The following is a 19,845-nucleotide window of genomic DNA, read 5'->3' as shown; positions in this document are numbered from 1 at the left end:
TAGACTTTCCTTACTTGTTTTAATATGGCTTTCTTTTAAAAAGAATATTTTTTATTTATATTATTATTTGTTAATTAATTTTTTTGGAAACCAGTTTAATGTTTTTCTTTGTTGTAAAAGCAATATTTAATTTCAGAGCAACTCCAGATGGATACAAATAAATTTCAAAAATAGAGAATTGGTAAGTTTTGCTAAAAATTGGCTTTCTTTAACTAGAATATTTACTTTTTTCAAATTTTTTGGAAACCAATGTTATATTTTTAATGTAAAAAATAAATATTTAATTTCAGAATAACCCCTTAAAAATTTGGAAATTTTTTAGTACTCCTTTGCCTGTAATTTAATAGTGAATTGGTAAGGATTCTTTAACTTTTTTTAGCCCTGGACAGTCATCCTTATTTTTTGTACATTAACATCAGCCTTCGTCATTTTGACTACGGCTCATTTCAAGACGATAAAATTTCCATCGTGAGCGAAAAAGTGAACCAAACTTGAGTTTATTTTCTTATTCAATTTGGTTTTAAGTAGTATAAACCAAAAATTCATAAAACGGTCGAATTAGTATAACTTAAATTCACCATTTCCCAATAGACTAAAATGAATTTTAAATCGAAAATGAAATTACGTGTCGTCATTTTGACGAATGATGACTGTCTAGGGTTATCAAGAATATTTGGTTTTTAATGCATATTATTATTTTTTTTCATTAGATTTTTTGAAAACTTATTTAATAACTTTATTTAATATTTAATTTCAGAGTAACCCAAATAACTTTGGACAACTTTTTATATTTCCCCTCAGCGTACAATCTAATAGAGAATTGGTAAGTTTTATATTAAAACTTTGGCTTTCTTTCAACTAGAATATTTATTTTATTATATCCTTCACATCGATAACAACACAGTTTTATGAGTTTATTTAGAATACTTGATTATTTCCCTAATTGTTTCAGGTACAAATTTTATGAGATACGTTTTCCAAAGAAAAGATGAATTCTTTACACCATTTGATAAAATGCCCCAAATATGGTAAGTTACAAGCTAAAATGAAGAATTAAAAATTATATTTCATTACATGGTGTTAATTTTTAACAATTTTCATTTTTGTTTCCATTTTTTCCAGCAAGATATGTGAAAAATTTACCTACGATGAATAAAAAACGGATAAGTCAAAATGTCCAAACAGCGAGTTCAAATGAACTACTTTCTTGTTCCGCGTGGTCATAATTTTTATTCACAAAAAACATAGTATTAAGAACTTTCATCATAAGTTTTTATAATAAAGTACTTTTGCTTAAAGAAAGTTTAATTTTAATGTATGAAAATTTTCATAATAGTAAAACGGTTTTTTGTTCCTTTAATTATTTAATTTCTCTGTATGATTGTAATGATCTGTATGATTATGGAATGATTGATTTAAAAATAGTTTAGTCGTCGACATTTTAAAGAGACTGTTAACCAATTTTTATTATCGGGTTTCCCACAAAATAAGCAAGTAAACCAAAATAATACTGACTTTTTAACTTGGTAGGGGTATATAAATCTTATGGTGTTGTAAAAATGAACTAAACTACAATGTTATAGATGAACTAAAATTTAAGAAAATTATAAACTAGACAAGTTGAAAAAAATCTTAAGGGCTAAATCATGGTCAATATTACTACAGTTTAGTTCATTTTGCAATGGAAAAGGGTTCACTGTTTTTTCAGTGCAGCCGCAGAGACGGACAGACGGACAGACGGACGGACGGACGGACATGCTTAGATCGACTCAGAATTTCACCACGACCCAGAATATATATACTTTATGGGGTCTTAGAGCAATATTTCGATGTGTTACAAACGGAATGACAAAGTTAATATACCCCCATACTATGGTGGAGGGTATAAAAAGGCCGATTAAATACGTATATAATTAAGTTTAAAGTTTCTATAGAAATTAAATGTTGGCAAAATAAAAGTTTGACAACATTTTCTATAGAGGTAAAATTTGGAAAACATTTTTTATAGAAATAAAATTTTGACAAAATTTTCTATAGAAATAAAATTTTAACAAAATTGTCTAGAGAAATAACATTTTGACAAAATTTTCTATAAAAATAAAATTTTGGTAGATTATTTTTGGCTCGAGTGGAAACCATGATTATGAACCGATATGGACCAATTTTTGTGTGATTGGGGATCGGCTATATATAACTATAGACCGATATGGACCAATTTTGAATTAGTTATTAGCGGCCATATATTAACACCACGTTGCAAATTTCAACCGGATCGGATGAATTTTGCTCTTGCAAGAGGCTCCGGAGGTCAAATCTGGGGATCGGTTTATATGGTTAATATGGCTATATATAATTATGGACCACCATGGACCAATTTTTGCATGGTTTTTAGAGATCATATACTTGCACCATGTCCCAAATTTCAGCCGGATCGGATGAAATTTGCTTCTCCTAGAAGATCCGAAAACCAAATCTGAGGATCGGTTTATATGGGGGCTATATACAATTATGGACCGATATGGACCAATTTTTTCATGGTTATTAGAGACCATATACTAATACCATTTACCAAATTTCAACCGGATCGGATGAAGTTTACTCCTCTAAGAAGCTCCGTAGGTCAAATCTGGGGATCGGTTTATATGGAGGCTATATGTAATTATGGACCGATATGGACCAATTTTTGCATGGTTGTAAGAGACCATGTACTTACACCATGTCCCAAATTTCAGCCGGATCGGATGAAATATGTTGCTCTTATAGGCTCCGCAAGTCAAATCTGGTAGTCCGTTTATATAGGGGCTATACGTAAAAGTGGACCGATATGGCCCATTTGCAATACCATTCGACCTACATCAATGACAACTACTTGTGCCAAGTTTGAAGTCGATAGCTTGTTTCGTTCCGAAGTTAGCGTGATTTCAACAGACGGACGGACGGACGGACATGCTCAGATCGACTCAGAATTTCACCACGACCCAGAATATATATACTTTATGGGGTCTTAGAGCAATATTTCGATGTGCTACAAACGGAATGACAAAGTTAATATACCCCCATCCTATGGTGGAGGGTATAAAAATAACAATTTTCTATTTGATAAACATTTTAGTTCTATAGAAAATTTTCTGAAATTTTTAGTTTTAGAGCAAAATTTGTCTGAATTTTTTTTCTAGAGAAAATTTTGTCTAAATGTTATCTATAGAAAAAATTTTACAAAAAGGATTTTTTCTGTTGAAATTTTAACACAATTTTATTCTATAGAAAATTTTGTCAAAATTTTATTTCTATGGAAAATTTTGACACAATTGCATTTCTCAAAATTTTATTTTATTAAGAAAATTTTTTCAAAACTTTATCTCTATACAAATTTGTCAACTTTTTTATTTCTATAGAAAATTTTGTCTAAATTTTATTTCTATCGAAAATTTTGTCAAAATTTTTATTTCTATAGGAAATTTTGTCACAATTTTATTTCTATAGAAATTTTTTTCAAAAATTTTATTTTTGTAGAAAAAATTTGCCAAAATTTTATTTCTATAGCAAATTTTATTTCTATAGAAAATTTTGTTAAAATTTTAGTTCTATTGAAAATTTTGTTAAAATATTTCTTCTATAGAAAATTTTGTCGAAATTTCATTTCGTTAGAAAATTTTGTCACAATTTTATTTCTAGAGAAAAATGTGTCTTATTATACCCTCCACCATAGGATGGGGGGTATAATAACTTTGTCATTCCTTTTGTAACATATGGAAATATTGCTCTGAGACCCCGTAAAGTATATATATTCTGGGTCGTGGTGAAATTCTGAGTCGATCTGAGCATGTCCGCCCGTCCGTCCGTCTGTTGAAATCACGCTAACTTCCGAACGAAACAAGCTATAGACTTGAAACTTGGCAGAAGTGGTTGTTATTGATGTAGGTCAGATGGTATTGCAAATGGGCCATATCGGTCCACTTTTACGTATAGCCCCCATATAAACGGACCCCCAAATTTGGCTTGCGAATCCTCTAAGAGAAGCAAATTTCATCCGATCAGGCTCAAATTTGGTACATGGTCTCTAACAACCATGCAAAAATTGGTCCCCATCGGTCAATAATTATATACAGCCCCCATATAAACCGATCCCCAGATTTGGCTTGCGGAGCCTCTAAGAGAAGAAAATGTCATCCCATCCGGCTGAAATTTGGTACATGGTGTTGGTATATGGTCTCTAACAACCATGCAAAAATTGGTCCATAATTATATATAGCCGCCATATAAACCGATCCCGAGATTTGGTTATGGAGCCACTTAAAGGAGCAAATTTCATCCGAGTCAGTTGAAAATTGGTATATTGTATTGGTATATGGCCGTTAACAACCATGCCTAACTAGGTCCATACCGGTCTATAGTTAGATATAGCCCTCAGACAAATCGATCTTTAATCACACAAAAATTGGTCCATATTAAGTTCATAATTGTATATAGCTCCCACATAAGCGACCCCCATATTTCAATTCTCTCTACGTATCGTGCAAAAAGTCCATATCGATTCGTAATTATTTTTAGACTTACCTATAACATACATAAATTTGTTGTCTAATATATACCACGTATGGCTTAACTCACAATTTAGAAAACGATTTTAAGAAATTTTTAGATACCACAATCCAAGTAATTCGATTGTGGGTGACATTCTTTCGCAGAAGTTTCTACGCAATCCATGGTGGAGGGTACATAAGATTCAGCCTGGCCGAACTTACGGCTGTATATACTTGTTTATTTCTAGAAAAATTCGTGTCAATTTTTTTTTTCTATAGAAAAAATTTTATTTCTAAAGAAAATTTTGTCAAAATTTTATTTCTATAGAAAGTTTTGTCAAAATTTTATTTCTATAGAAAATTTTGTCAAAATTTTATTTCTATAGAAAATGTTGTCAAAATTTTATTTCTATAGAAACTTTTGTCAAAATTTTATTTCTAAAGAAAATTTTGTCAAAATGTTATTTCTATCGAAAATTTTGTCAAAATTTTATTTCTATAGAAAATTTTGTCAAAATTTTATTTCTTTAGAAAATGTTGTCAAAATTTTATTTCTAAAGAAAATTTTGTCAAAATTTTATTTCTATAGAAACTTTTGTCAAAATTTTATTTCTAAAGAAAATTTTGTCAAAATTTTATTTCTATAGAAAGTTTTGTTAAAATTTTATTTCTATATAAACTTTTGTCCAAATGTTATTTCTATAGAAAATTTTGTCAAAATTTTATTTCTATAGAATGTTTTTTTAAAATTTTATTTCTATAGAAACTTTTGTCCAAATGTTATTTCTATGGAAAAATTTTTCCATTTTTTATTTCTATAGAAAATTTTGTCCATTTTTTATTTCTATAGAAAATTTTGTCAAAATTTTTTACTTCTATAGAAAATGCTGTCGGCCATTTTTTTTTTTTGTAGAAAAATTTGTCAAAATTTAATTTCTATGGAATATTTCGTAAATTTTTGTTCTATAGAAAATTTTGTCAACATATTTACTTCTAAAGAAAATAAGTCAACATTTTATTTCTATAGAAGACTTTGTCAAAATTTTATTTGTATAGAAAATCTACCATTTTTTTTAGAATTCTACCAGCTATGGTAACCGTGGTTACGAAACGAATGATAGATAGTCTTATTATGAATTTCATTTTTCATCATGGAAAAAATCATTGAAATAATATTGCCCAGCCTATGTGCTTTCAATACTATTTTTTTTAACTCTGAGTTTTCTTTTGATTGATATCGGTTTCAATGAAAATTGTCTTAAATTGGAAAATAAGCCGCCAATAAAAATTGTCTAAGTAACAAACTTCCCGAACCCTAATAAAATCAAAGTCCAACATTTCAAGAAATCTATGATCGAATACCACAATAGATCTAAAAGCAATTCAATTGAAACTGGACTCCATCCATTTATTGAACATCGAAACTCATGGGAGATGACAAAAAAGAGTCTCAAAAGCCATGCAATAAACAGCAGCTTAACATCGCTTAGGGCCCCATTAAAATTGAGGCTCTGCTATAGAACAATAAAGATTGTAAATTTTGTTTGGGAGTGTATGGATTTATAACGATATTGTTTTATTTTTTGAAAAAAGAGCATTAAAACTTATTTGAGGGAAATTCTAAACAAATTGGAAACTCAAATAGGGAATCGTGGATTTTTTTCTTTTTTCTTTAGTTTCACCAAAGAATATTAAAAATTTTAATTTTATATTTCCGTTATAATGGAAATTTAAGATTTCCAAAATCTCCAAGTATAAAAACTGCTAGAATTTCATTAGAAAAGACAGTTCATCTTTTGATTTCGTTGGAGTTGTTACGTATATTCCCAGAATTGAGTGGAAAACTTAAATAGAATTGTGCACAATAAATTTTAAATTCTTAGGAAGAAAAATGCTGATTTTAAATTCCTGCTTAATAATCTTAGGTATTTTTTGATATCTTTATCTCTGGTAAAAAAGAAAAGTTTTATATTTTTTTTTTGCTCTCCTATAGCCTTGAGCTCTTCTGCTCAAGCTGTCCTCAAATCTTGTGTTTGTGAGCCAGGACCCGATGGCCCCCCAGGACCTCCAGGTATCCAAGGAGAAAAAGGAGATCAGGGATATCAAGGTTATCAGGGTGTACAAGGACCCCAAGGTCCTCCTGGACCACCTGGACCCAAAGGCGATACTGGTCCTCGTGGTGAACCTGCCCCCAATAGGGGACCCACTGGACCTCCTGGTCCTCCCGGAAATCCTGGTGTTTGTAATATCTGCCAACCAAATTTACCCAGATCTCGTGATGTCGATATCGAAGCATTATATGAGCCCAATACAATTTACATGGTGACGGAAAATGGTCAATTAGCCCCAGTTCGTAAGTTACAACCCACTCCGGCATTGAGATCATTAGTCGAAGAGTTCAAAAGATCATTGGATGACGATGAAGAGGACCCCAGAGATGTGGTTTATGTTGGATGAGTAAAACTTTTTGACAATGGCGGTAATCTGGAAATTCCATTAAATAAATTAAAATAATAAAAAAAAAAATTAAAATTTGTATACCCATGTTTGAGCACCAATTTCACGACCCCTACAATGTCGATATGTATTGAAACCAATTTTAGGTTGCTATAATTCCTAAACCGTTGCCCGAGTTGGTAGAATTCTACCAACAATGGTAGATTTTTTACTGTCACGTAGATTGGTAGCATTCTTGATATTTTTGTTAGATTTTGCTAAACATTCCTCATCAACTAAGAGGTACTAAAATTCTCAATAGAAATAAAATTTTAACAAAATTTTCTATAGAAATAAAATGTTAACAAAATTTTCTATAGACATCAAATTTTAAAAAAAAATTTCTATAGACATCAAATTTTAACAAAATTTTCTATAGAAATAACATTTTGATAAAATTTCTACAAAATTTTCTATAGTAATAAAATTTTGATAAAATTTGTACAAAATTTTGTATAGAAATAAAATTTTGTCAAAATTTTCTATAGAAATAAAATTTTGTCAAAATTTTCTATAGAAATAAAATGTTGTCAAAATTTCCTATAGAAATTAAATTTTGCCAATTTTTCTATAGAAATAAAATTTTGCCAAATTTTCTATAGAAATAAAATTTTGGCAAATTTTTCTATAGAAATAAAATTTTTACAAAATTTCCTACAGCTTTAAGATTTTGACAAACTATTCTATAGAAAACAAATTTTGACAAAATTTGAGAACATTTTCTATAGAAACAAAACTTTGAGAAAAATTTCTGTAGAAATAAAGTTTTAACAAAATTTTCTATAAAAATAAAATTTTGGCAAAATTTTCTATAAAAATAAAATTTTGGCAAAATTTTCTATAAAAAAATCTATAAAAAAATCTTCTATAGAAATATATTTTAGACAAAATTTTTTATAGAAATAAAATTTTGACAAAATCTTCTATAGAAATAAAATTTTTTTTCCTCTGTTGGTTAAGCTACACTGGTAGTTTAGTCAATGTATGGTTTTAAGCTGCAATAAAAGACAACAACAATGCTTAAAGAACAAACCCAACAATAACAAAACAAAACAAATGGAGAAATAAAATTTTGACAACATTTTCTATTGAAATAAAATTTTGACAAAATTTTTTATAGAAATAAAATTTATTTGTCCACATCTATTTTCATGGAAAATTATTTCTATAGAAAATTTTGCCAAAATGTTATTTCCATAGAAAATGTTGTCAAAATTTTATTTTTATAGAAAACTTTGTCAAACGTATATTTCTATAGAATTTTTATACCCTGCGCCACACTGTGGAATAGGGTATTATAAGTTAGTGCATATGTTTGTAACACCCAGAAGGAGACGAGATAGACACATGGTGTCTTTGGCAATAATGCTCAGGGTGGGTCCCTGAGTCGATATAACCATGTTTGACAAAATTTTCTTTCTATACAAAATTTTGTAAAAATTTTATCAAAATTTTATTACTATAGAAAATTTTGTAGAAATTTTATCAAAATGTTATTTCTATAGAAAATTTTGTTAAAATTTGATGTCTATAGAAAATTTTGCCAAAATTTTATTTCTATAGAATATCTTGTCAAAAATTTTATTTCCATAGAAAATTTTGTCAAAATTTTATTTTTATAGAAAACTTTGTCAAACGTATATTTCTATAGAATTTTTATACCCTGCGCCACACTGTGGAACAGGGTATTATAAGTTAGTGCATATGTTTCTAACACCCAGAAGGAGACGAGATAGATACATGGTGTCTTTGGCAATAATGCTCAGGGTGGGTCCCTGAGTCGATATAACCATGTCCGTCTGTCCGTCCGTCCGTCTGTCTGTGAACACATTTTTGTGATCAAAGTCTAGGTCGCAGTTTAAGTCCAATCGCCTTTAAATTTGGCACATGTTCCTAATTTGGGTCAGAATAGAACCCTATTGATTTTGGAAGAAATCGGTTCAGATGTAGATATAGCTCCCATATATACCTCTCGCCCGATATGCACTAATATGGACCCAGCAGCCAGAGTTTTATAACGATTTGCTTGAAATTTTGTACAAACATAACACTTAGTCGTATAGTCAAGTGTGCAAATCGGTTCAGATTTAGATATATCTCCCGTATATATCTTTCGCCCGATATGGACTAATATTGTTCTAATAGCCAGAGTTTTGGCCCAATTTGGTTGAAATTTTGCACAGGGAGTAGATTTAGCATTGTAGCTATGCGTGCCAAATTTGATTGAAATCGGTTCAGATTTATATATAGCTCCCATATATATCTTTCGCCCGATTTACACTCATATGACCACAGAGGCCAATTTTTTACTCCGATTTAGTTGAAATTTTGCACAGGGAGTAGAATTAGCATTGTAGCTATGCGTGCCAAATTTGGTTGACATCGGTTCAGATTTAGATATAGCTCCCATATATATGTTTTTCTGATTTCGACAAAAATGGTCGAAATACCAACATTTACCTTATAAATTGCCACTGTTTAGTCGAAAAGTTGTAAAACCGACTCTAATTTTCCTAAACTTCTAATACATATATAACGAGCGATAAATCATAAATAAACTTTTGCGAAGTTTCCTTAAAATTGCTTCAGATTGAAATGTTTCCCATATTATACCCTCCACCATAGGATGTGGGGTATATTAACTTTGTCATTCCGTTTGAAACACATCGAAATATTGCTTTAAGACCCCATAAAGTATATAAATTCTGGGTCGTGGTGAAATTCTGAGTCGATCTGAGCATGTCCGTCCGTCCGTCTGTTGAAATCACGGTAACTTCCGAACGAAACAAGCTATCGACTGGAAACTTGGCACAAGTAGTTGTTATTGATGTAGGTCGAATGGTATTACAAATGGGCCATATCGTTCCACTTTTACGTATAGCCCTCATATAAACGGACCCCCAAATGTGGCTTGCACACCCTCTAAGAGAAGCACATTTCATCCGATCTGGCTGAAATTTGGTACATGGTGTTAGTATACGGTCTCCAACAACCATGCAAAAATTGGTCCACATCGGTCCATAATTATATATAGCCCCCATATAAACCGATCCCCAGATTCGGCGTGCGGAGCCTCTAAGAGCAGCAAATTTCATCCGATCCGGCTGAAATTTGGTACAAGGTGTTGGTATATGGTCTCTAACAACTACGGAAAAATTGGTCCACATCGGTCCATAATTATATATAGCCCCCATATAAACCGATCCCCAAATTTGGTTTGCGGAGCCTCTAAGAGAGGCAAATTCCATCCGATCCGTTTGAAATTTGCTACATGGTGTCAGCATATGATCTCTACCAACCATGCAAAAATTGGTCCACATCGATTCATAATTATATATAGCCCCCATCATAAGCGTAGGAAGGCCTCTGGGGAGGGGGCTTAGACCCCCCAGAAAAATTGTAGCCCCCCCAGAATTTGAAACTCTATTTATGATTTTACATTTTTCAATAAATGTCAATAGTTTTTTTAATTTTTATATAAATTAAACAAGTATGTACAATCGCACAAAGTTCCGCTAAAGATTTTCATGAACAATCGAATTACTTGGGTTGTGGTAGCAGTTGCCGATGGCAATGTTTGAAGTCAGATATTTATGAAATAAAGCTGTGGTTGAACTTATGATTGATTTAGTTTAGTCAATTTAATTAAAAAAATAGTAATTGATATTAAAACTATTCTTTCATAAATTAATATCTTAATAATGCTGCGAAAAAACGTTGCCAAAAAAGTAGTGAAAATGTTCTTTTTGGGTCTAGAAGTGGTGAAAAATTGGCGGAGAAGCAATGAATGTAATATGAGCTTGTCATAGGACAAATGTCCACCGTTTCAACAGCCGCTGCAATGAATTTGCATCACTTCTTAAGGTGAGATCCGAATTCAGTGTTTTGAAAGTGAATTAAAAAATTTTGTGATATTTTCCCAAATAAATAATTTTTATATTTTTTTTTATGATTTTTAATGCATTCTGACGCTTGTTTGAAACGTTTTTCCTCGAACAATTTCCAAAATTATCGATTTTTCTATAATGAATTTAGCAGTTTTGTGGCAAAATTTGAATAATTTGTACCAATTTACTTATTCGTACTCTTTTTTAATCTATTTGAAAAAAAAAAAAAGAAAACAAAAAATTACACATTAAAATATGAAAAAATGAAGTAAAAAAACTTTCTGTGTAGTTAAAATAATTGAGGACATTTTTGGAAGCACTTTTAAAGTTGTGCCTTTAGAACAACTCACAATTTTTTTGCTGGGAAAAGTGTCGAACTACTTTTAGTTGCTTTATTATAAATTAATTGTCGAGTTATTTTGATGTCTAATTTTTTTTTCAATTTTATGAAATAAAACATTAATTGAACCTATAAGTTCAGTCTGTACATTTTTAGCTAGGGGGGCTATAGCCCCCCCTAGAAACATTGTCTAGCTACGCTAATGGCCCCCATATAAACCGATCCCCCGATTTGGCTTGCGGAGCCTCTAAGAGAAGCAAATTTCATCCGATCCGGCTGAAATTTGGTACATGGTGCTGGTATATGGTCTCTAACAACTATGCAAAAATTGGTCCACAACGGTCAATAATTATATATAGCCCCCAAATAAACCGATTCCCCGATTTGGCTTGCGGAGCCTCTTGGAAGACCAAAATTCATCTGATTCAGTTGAAATTTGGTACGTGGTGTTAGTATATGGTATCCAACGACCATGCAGGAATTGGTTCATATCAATCCATAATTATATATAGCCCCCATACAAACCGGTCTCCAGATTTGACCTCCGGTGCCTTTTGTTGGAGCAAAATTCATCCGATCTGGTTGAAATTTGGTACGTGGTGGTCGCATATAATATTTAACAACCATGCCAAAAGTGGTCCATATCACTCCATAATCATATATAGCCCCCATATAAACCGATCCCGAGATTTGGTTATGGAGCCACTTGAAGGAGCAAATTTCATCCGAGTCAGTTGAAATTTGGTATATTGTATTGGTATATGGCCGTTAACAACCATGCCTAACTAGGTCCATACCGGTCTATAGTTAGATATAGCCCTCAGACAAATCGATCTACAATCACGCAAAAATTGGTCCATATCAAGTTCATAATTGTATATAGCCCACATATAAGCGACCCCCATATTTCAATTCTGGCTCTCTACGTACCGTGCAAAAGTCCATATCGATTCGAAATTATTTGTAGATTTATCTATACATACCTTTTTGTCTAATATATACCACGTATGGACTAACTCAAAATTTAGAAAACGATGTTAAGAAGTTTTAAGACACCACAACCCAAGTAATTCGATTGTGGACGACAGTCTTTCGTAGAAGTTTCTACGCAATCCATGGTGGAGGGTACATAAGATTCGGCCTGGCCGAACTTACGGCCGTATATACTTGTTTTTAACTTTTTTATTTCTATGGAAAATGTTCTTAAAATTTTATTTCGTTTTGTTTTGTTATTGTTGGTTTATTCTTCAATTATCTTGTTGTTTTTGATTTCAGCTTAAAACCATGCATTGACTAAACTACAAGTGTAGCTTAACCAACAGAGGAAAAGAAAAAGAATGTTTGTCAAATTTATTTGGGCAAAGCCCTATAGACTGCAAGATGGTTGGATGGACGCACGTTTCGGAATTATCACATTCCTCATCAGCATCTACTTGCAGTAAACCTATCAACCATTTATCAGAATAAATTTAGGCAGTTCACTAAACCCAAAGTGAATCACACTTGAACCTTCCAAAAAAAGGTTTATGATAGCCGGCCTTTTCCGAAATACTCAAAAAAAAAAATTGTCAACTTTTTTATTTCTATAGATTTTTTTTTTTTCAAAACTTTATTTCTATAGAAAATTTTGTCCAAATTTATTGTCATTGAAAATTTTGTCAAAATTTTATTCTATAGAAATTTTTGTCAAAATTTTATTTCTATAGAAAATTTTGTCAAAATTTTATTCCTATAGAAAATTGTATCGAAACTTTACTTCTATAGAAAATTTTATAAAAATTTTATTTTTATAGAAAATTTCCATAGTAAATTTTGTAAAATCTTTATTTCTACAGAAGATTTTGTCAACAATTTATTTTTGTAGACAATTTTGTCAATATTATATTTCTATAGAAAATTTCGTCACCCTCCGTGTGTTGCAAACATATGCACTTACTTTTAGTACCCTCGTACACAGTGTGAAGCAGGGTATACAAATGAAAAAATATAGCGCTTTACTTAGTTGCACATCAGTCACCCTGTACTCTTGGACTTTTCTTAAAATTATGGAATTTCCATTTATCCATTAACATGTAGTTTAGTTCCTATCATTCATTTGTACTAGGGTTATTGCTAATATCTGATTAAGATAATGGCGTGACGCCTACCAAGCGACCAAGTCCACAAAATCACACCAATCAATGGGAAACTCTTCCCTCCACCCACTATTTGTGTTTTTTTTTAGCGTGACAAAGCAATCTATTTGAAAAACACCCTCATCAAGTGTAATCACAGTCTTATCTTTATTTCGCTTAATCTCAATTAAAAACTTTAAGTTGACAGGTACAGAGGAGCCTTCCAATTGAATAGAAATAATTTTCGAAATTTTAAATCCATTTCGACGTATATCGATCAGTTATTGAGATAAGATATCACACGCCTTTAGGCCATCTCCAATGCAAGCGGCATAGGCCATAATATGGGGAATTGTATGCTGCTCATAGACCCCAGTGAAGAGATGGGCCCAAGGGCCTGAAGCAAAAACGGCTACATCTTCACCGCCATGAGTTTCCGAAGACAGGGGTACAGTGGCAGGGAATACATCATGGGCATCATTGTGTAAGACCAAATTGGGATCGACACGTTTACTTTTGGTCACATTAAAATATTGGGAATAACTTTCACCATTGGCATAACTAAGGGGTGAATAGGGCAGACCATCCGAACTAGAAGTTTTCAAACTGAAAATATCCGTACCGCGATTTTGATAGCCAGCTACACTAAAGGTATGCGAATGATCCGAGGTTACCACAATTAGAGTGTCTTCCACACTGGTCATCTCTCGGGCCAATGCTATGGCCTGGGAAAATTCTTTGGTTTCATCCAAAGCCAAACGGGCCTTGTTGGCATGATGACCCAAATCGATTTTACCACCCTCTATGAAGAGGAAATAACCTTGATCACCGGCCTTCTTCTCCATAAACTCAATGGCCTTTTTGGTCATATGCTCCAGGGTAGGTTGGGTATTTTGATCATTGGCCACAGCATCCAAATGATAGTCCATATGGCTATCACTAAATAGACCAAGTAGGCGATCCGTCTTCTCTAAATCCAAATTCTCCAATTCCTCAAGAGTCTCCACGAGGACATTACCGGATGACTTCTCTAGGTATTCCTCAATTAAATTACGATTATCAGTGCGCCAACCTTGATCATAAGAGTTCTTATCCAAGAAAGTACTTTTGCCTCCACCCATCATTACCTTTAGCTGGGATCCCACCTCTCCATGGACCAACTGATGGGCTATGTCCTCAAGGCCATGATCTTTACCACAGAATTCCTCTATATCGGCATTAGTTTCCCAATTTCTATCGGCCGTATGTGCATAAACTCCCGCTGGTGAGGCATGAGTAACTCTTGTTGTGGTTACCAAACCTGCGGATTTACCCTCATCCATGGCCCACTTGGCTATGGAATACACATGATTCTCAGTAGTTTTCATGGCCTCACAATCATCTCGGGCAATTTTGGCATTTACTCCAATTGTTCCATAATTTGCTTTCACACCACACAAATAGGCTGTAGCCGTTGTTGCCGAATCGGGAACTATTTTATCCACACAATAGGTCTTGGAGAGTCCCGTATAGGGAAACTCTTCAAAGGACAATTTAGTGTGCTCAGCTTCAATGTAACTTCGTGCAGCAACTAGGGTAGTTAGACCCATGCCATCACCCAAAAACATAATAACATTCTTTGCCTTTTGTAGATTCCTGGATCGCATTTGTTGTTGGCGTATGAAATCCTTACCCAAATTTAACCAAAACTCATTGGTATCCTCTCCAGGCCGTTGTAATACTCTAGCGCCTTTACTATCATCCTCAAGTTTGGGATGCATAAGCAACTCCTGCAAATCTTCGAGGTTTGTAGATTCTTCAGCCAGGCATCCTTCGAGGACCAAACATAAGAATCCATATAGAAGTATTAGTCGACCCATGGATGGATTCATGATGGCAAAGTTCTTTACTATTATAATGCTAAATTTCAACTGATACCAGATGTCTTAAGGTTCTCGATTTTAAGTAGTTTTTCCATAGTCATTGAATTTCATATAAACCTTGTGATTGTTATTTAAATGTCAATTAATGTCCATTCCAATAAATACGTGACACCTATTATAAGTCATTATCTTGACAGTCATTTATTAGACGCACTCATAAAGTTTAGCCAGGTCTGGAGATTTCCAAGAATTGGGAGGGTACATAAATAACGAAGAGGCGAGAAAAGAATCTAGAGAACATATATGGACTAAAATTTTGGCCAGGCCTAATCTTAAACCTTCCACAAAAAATCACGTACAAAGTTCTATTAAAAACTGTCATCCACAATCGAATTGAGCAAAAGTCCACCGAATTGAGGTTCGTAGTTTTTGGTGAGCATTGTGAAGGTTGAACCTTCTTTATAAGCACAAAAGTGGCTCTGCAGTACTTTGCCCCAATACCAATGGAGCGCCATTTTAAAATAATCGAAACTGTGGTATTTTTACGGCCCACCTTACTCCCCAAAATGATCCAGGCCCAAAAAGTCCAACGGATTGAGATACGGAGTGTTTTGTGGCCAGCAGTCTCCTTTTTAGGGCAATTTTGGATAAGGCGTGCTATGTCCCTTTGGAAAGTGGCTATGCGATATTTTGACCTATTCACGATGTTGCGCCGAATGGAAATGATCGTCACTTCGGTATTTTTTAGGGCCTATCTTAGGTTAGGTTAGGTATAGTGGCAGCCCGATATTTCAGGCCCACTTAGACTATTCAGTCCATTGTGATGCCACAGTGGTGAACTTCTCTCTTTTCACTGGTTGCTGCCCGATTCTATGTTTAGCTCAGTGACAAGGGACGTACTTTGAAATACTCAGATATGTCACCAGCATTACTGAGAGGGTATAATCCACTGCTGAAAAACTTTTTGTTGTTCGGTTGAACCCACGACCCTATGTATGCAAGACAGGCATGCTAACCATTGCACCACGATGGTTCCAAACTTACTCCCTAAGTGGGAGCCACCGTGGTGCAATGGTTAGCATGCCCGCCTTGCATACACAAGGTCGTGGGTTCGATTCCTGCTTCGACCGAAAACCAAAAAGTTTTTCAGCGGTGGATTATCCCACCTCAGTAATGCTGGTGACATTTCTGAGGGTTTCAAAGCTTCTCTAAGTGGTTTCACTGCAATGTGGAACGCCGTTCGGACTCGGCTATAAAATGGAGGTCCCTTATCATTGAGCTTAACATGGAATCGGGCAGCAATCAGTGATAAGAGAGAAGTTCACCAATGTGGTATCACAATGGACTGAATAGTCTAAGTGAGCCTGATACATCGGGCTGTCACCTAACCTATTCCCCAAAATGCCCAAGGCGCAAAAGTTCAACAGATTGAGATCCTGAGGTTTTAGTGGCCATTGTGCGGTAGCAATGAAGCCAGGAACATCCCTTTTAAGCCAATTTTGGATGACATATGCTGCGTTTCTTTGGAATGTCCATGGTCTGCGTCCGAAATATTTGTCTACTCAAGGATCCAATCCCGTTTTTAAGTCATGCTTCGTTGATGCATTCAGGGTGCGATGGTCCCCGGCAATCATGGCGAGAAAACAACATTTTTGACACGTTAAATGGTTACCATCCAAAAATAACATTTTGCTCTTGAAACATGTTCGAGGTGATCATATTCCTTCTTTGCGTGCAGTATCTCTTGTACAGTAGCATCTTGTGGATTAGAGATACGGGGCGAGACACAAACTCATTCTCCGGTTCTCTGCGCCGTTATTTCCATCGGCTATATATTGAGAAAGGCATGCTCTGCATCATCAATTCCTTCTTCGTATTGAATTTCTTTCTATAGTACATTTTTCCGGAAAGAACCGTGGCCAGATAGCATCTGGGTTACGAAGTAGTTTACTTGGCCATGCTTTGAATATCTGTTATAAGTGTGTCCACCTTCCTTATCTCTCGTTTTTGCCATATTTCCAATGTCTCTCCACAACTGGTTGGCAACAAAAAGTCTTTCTCCACTCAGTTATCTGAAGGTCCATTGGGACTATTTCCGCTATCATTGGTACGGCCTCCCCTGATACTGTGCGGTGCGCTGATATGACCCTCAGGACTGCTATTCTCTGCATGGAGAGCTGTTTATTCGTTCGGGTCTGTCATTGTAGAAAACAGGCTTTCGGTATAGAGAACAGGATATTGCAAAGATGCTACAGAGTAGTAAAAAGATCCAATGTGCATATCTTGTAAAGCAAAGATCAGGGATTCTGAAGCTTTCAATGATAAGATAGAGACTTTTGTCTTAAATTTGCTCGATTTCCACCATTGTTATATATAGTACAAATATATCCAGAAATTTCCTTGGTCAGATGGCATCAATTAGTTCTGTTATAAGCGGATGTGTCCACCTCCCTAGTCTCTCGTTTCTCCGGCTCTCTTGACATTTTTCCATTGCCTTTCGTTGGATGTTCCCTGTTGGATGTGTCGCGCTCTATTGGTTGGCAAAAAAAGTCTATCTACACACAGTTGTCTCAAAGTTTATTGAGACTATTCCCGACATCAGTTATACGACTTTGCGGTGATGTGACCCTCAGGGCTGATGTTCTCCGCATAGAGTGTAATTTATTCGCTCGTGTCTATCGTTGTAGAGAACTGGCTTTCTGTGCAGAGAACAAGATATTGCAAAGATGGTACAGAGTAGTAAAATGATCCAATATGCCTATCTTGCAAAGTAGGGAGCCACCGTGGTGCAATGGTTAGCATGCCCGCCTTGCATACACAAGGTCGTGGGTTCGATTCCTGCTTCGATCGAACACCAAAAAGTTTTTCAGCGGTGGATTATCCCACCTCCGTAATGCTGGTGACATTTCTGAGGGTTTCAAAACTTCTCTAAGTGGTTTCACTGCAATGTGGAACGCCGTTCGGACTCGGCTATAAAAAGGAGGTCCCTTGTCATTGAGCTTTACATGGAATCGGGCAGCACTCAGTGATAAGAGAGAAGTTCACCAATGTGGTATCACAATGGACTGAATAGTCTAAGTGAGCCTGATACATCGGGCTGCCACCTAACCTAACCTAACCTAACCTATCTTGCAAAGTAAAGATCATGGTTTTGAGCCAGGGATTCTGAAGCTTACACTTATTAAATAGAGGCTTTTGTTTTAAACCCTTCCCCATTTGCGACAAACAATTTACTGGATTTCCAGCATTGTTGAATATGGTACAAATATATCCGGAAATAGCAGTGACCAGTTGGATGTTCCCTGTCGGATGTGTCGCGTCCTGTTCGTTGGCTAAAGTCTTTCTCCGCTCACTTGTCTGAAGGTTTACTGAGACTATTCGGCTTCTTCCGATGCTGTGCGGTGCGCAGACGTGGTCCTGAGGGCTGATATTCTCTGCCCGGAAATCATTTTTTTTTAATCGGGTATGTCATTGTACCCTCGGATCCATACAGGAGCATGTGTTCCATGACACTCCTTCTTTCTCCGTTCAGTTGCCTAAAGGTCTATTCTCGCTATCTTTAGTACGGCTTCTCCAGATACTGTGCGGTGCGCTAATGTGACCCTCACAGCTGATGTTCTTCGCACGGAGAGCAGTTTATTCACTCGGGTCTGTCATTTTAACGTCGGTGCCCAAACATCGCATCCATACAGGAGCATGCTATTTGTAATCGCCATAAGATTCTCCTTCTAATTGGGAGCGGCCCTCCAATCCCAAGTGGAAGAAGAGTAATTATGGAGACTCCAAACAGCATACTTCAAAATGGATCGAAAATTTGGACATTGACATTACAACGACAGACCCAAGCGAATAAACTGCTCTTGGTGTAGAGAACAGGGTATTGCAAAAATGCTACAGGAAAGTAAAATGATGAAATATGCCTACCGTGCAATGCAAAGATCCTGGATTTAGAGCCACGGATTCTGAAGCTTTTCAGAATCGCTTATTAGATAGAGGATTTAAACAGAGACCTTAAAAATTTTCCCACTTGTGGCAAACAATTTGCAGGATTATCAGCATTTTTAAATAGGAAGATCTGTTACACAGAAGGACCGAAGCTGATGGAGACGATTGGACCGAACTCTTCCTGCAGATAAAGTCCTAAATATAAGATATCTGGACATATCATACGGTACAGTCACAAACCGTAATACAACGAAAGAAGACGAATAAAGAATCCATGATAGAATATTGAACTATGGGAACGCAAGGTCCATATAGTCGTCTTTCAGGTCTGAGTTAAAGATATGGGTACTGGAGATAAAACGATCTGGCGGTCGGTTAGAGAATGAAAGTACACCAACAAGATAATCCCAAAAAGAGGATCACAGTCACAAGGTCCTTGGGAATCGTAGCTGGAGTTCAAGGTACATTTGTGTCAAAAAAACAGCAGTCAAATTCGATGTATAATAATGGGGGGAGTGTTACGATAATAAATCTTCTGAATATCACTCATAATGAAAGTACACCAACAAGATAATCCCAAAAAGAGGATCACAGTCACAAGGTCCTTGAGAATCGTAGCTGGAGTTCAAGGTACATTTGTGTCAAAAAAACAGCAGTCAAATTCGATGTATAATAATG

The 19,845-nt window shown here is 34.8% G+C and overlaps 2 protein-coding genes across 2 annotated transcripts; one reads left to right on the top strand and one right to left on the bottom strand.

Moving 5' to 3' along the window:
* The first annotated feature begins 6,315 nt into the window (after positions 1 to 6,315).
* Positions 6,316 to 7,061, top strand: LOC142236694 (uncharacterized). The gene is made up of 2 exons (XM_075307930.1): positions 6,316 to 6,448; positions 6,517 to 7,061. The coding sequence occupies exons 1-2, from the start codon at positions 6,415 to 6,417 to the stop codon at positions 6,978 to 6,980; spliced, it is 498 nt and encodes a 165-aa protein (XP_075164045.1). The 5' UTR covers positions 6,316 to 6,414; the 3' UTR covers positions 6,981 to 7,061.
* Positions 7,062 to 13,504: 6,443 nt separating this feature from the next.
* Alp9 (Alkaline phosphatase 9) lies at positions 13,505 to 15,282 on the bottom strand. The gene has a single exon (XM_075305223.1). It carries the CDS (start codon positions 15,229 to 15,231, stop codon positions 13,642 to 13,644), a length of 1,590 nt encoding a protein of 529 aa, XP_075161338.1. The 5' UTR covers positions 15,232 to 15,282; the 3' UTR covers positions 13,505 to 13,641.
* Between the last annotated feature and the right edge of the window lie 4,563 nt (positions 15,283 to 19,845).

The sequence above is a fragment of the Haematobia irritans genome, chromosome 4 (assembly GCF_050003625.1).
Source record: "Haematobia irritans isolate KBUSLIRL chromosome 4, ASM5000362v1, whole genome shotgun sequence".
NCBI lineage: Eukaryota > Metazoa > Arthropoda > Insecta > Diptera > Muscidae > Haematobia > Haematobia irritans.
This window is presented reverse-complemented; position numbering and strand designations above follow the sequence as displayed.

Coding starts and splice junctions, on each gene's coding strand:
- LOC142236694 (XM_075307930.1), top strand. CDS start 6,415: ATGCTGATTTTAAATTCCTGCTTAATAATCTTAG. Junction 6,449..6,516: donor TTCCTGCTTAATAATCTTAG/GTATTTTTTGAT, acceptor GCTCTCCTATAG/CCTTGAGCTCTTCTGCTCAA.
- Alp9 (XM_075305223.1), bottom strand. CDS start 15,231: ATGAATCCATCCATGGGTCGACTAATACTTCTATATGGATTCTTATGT.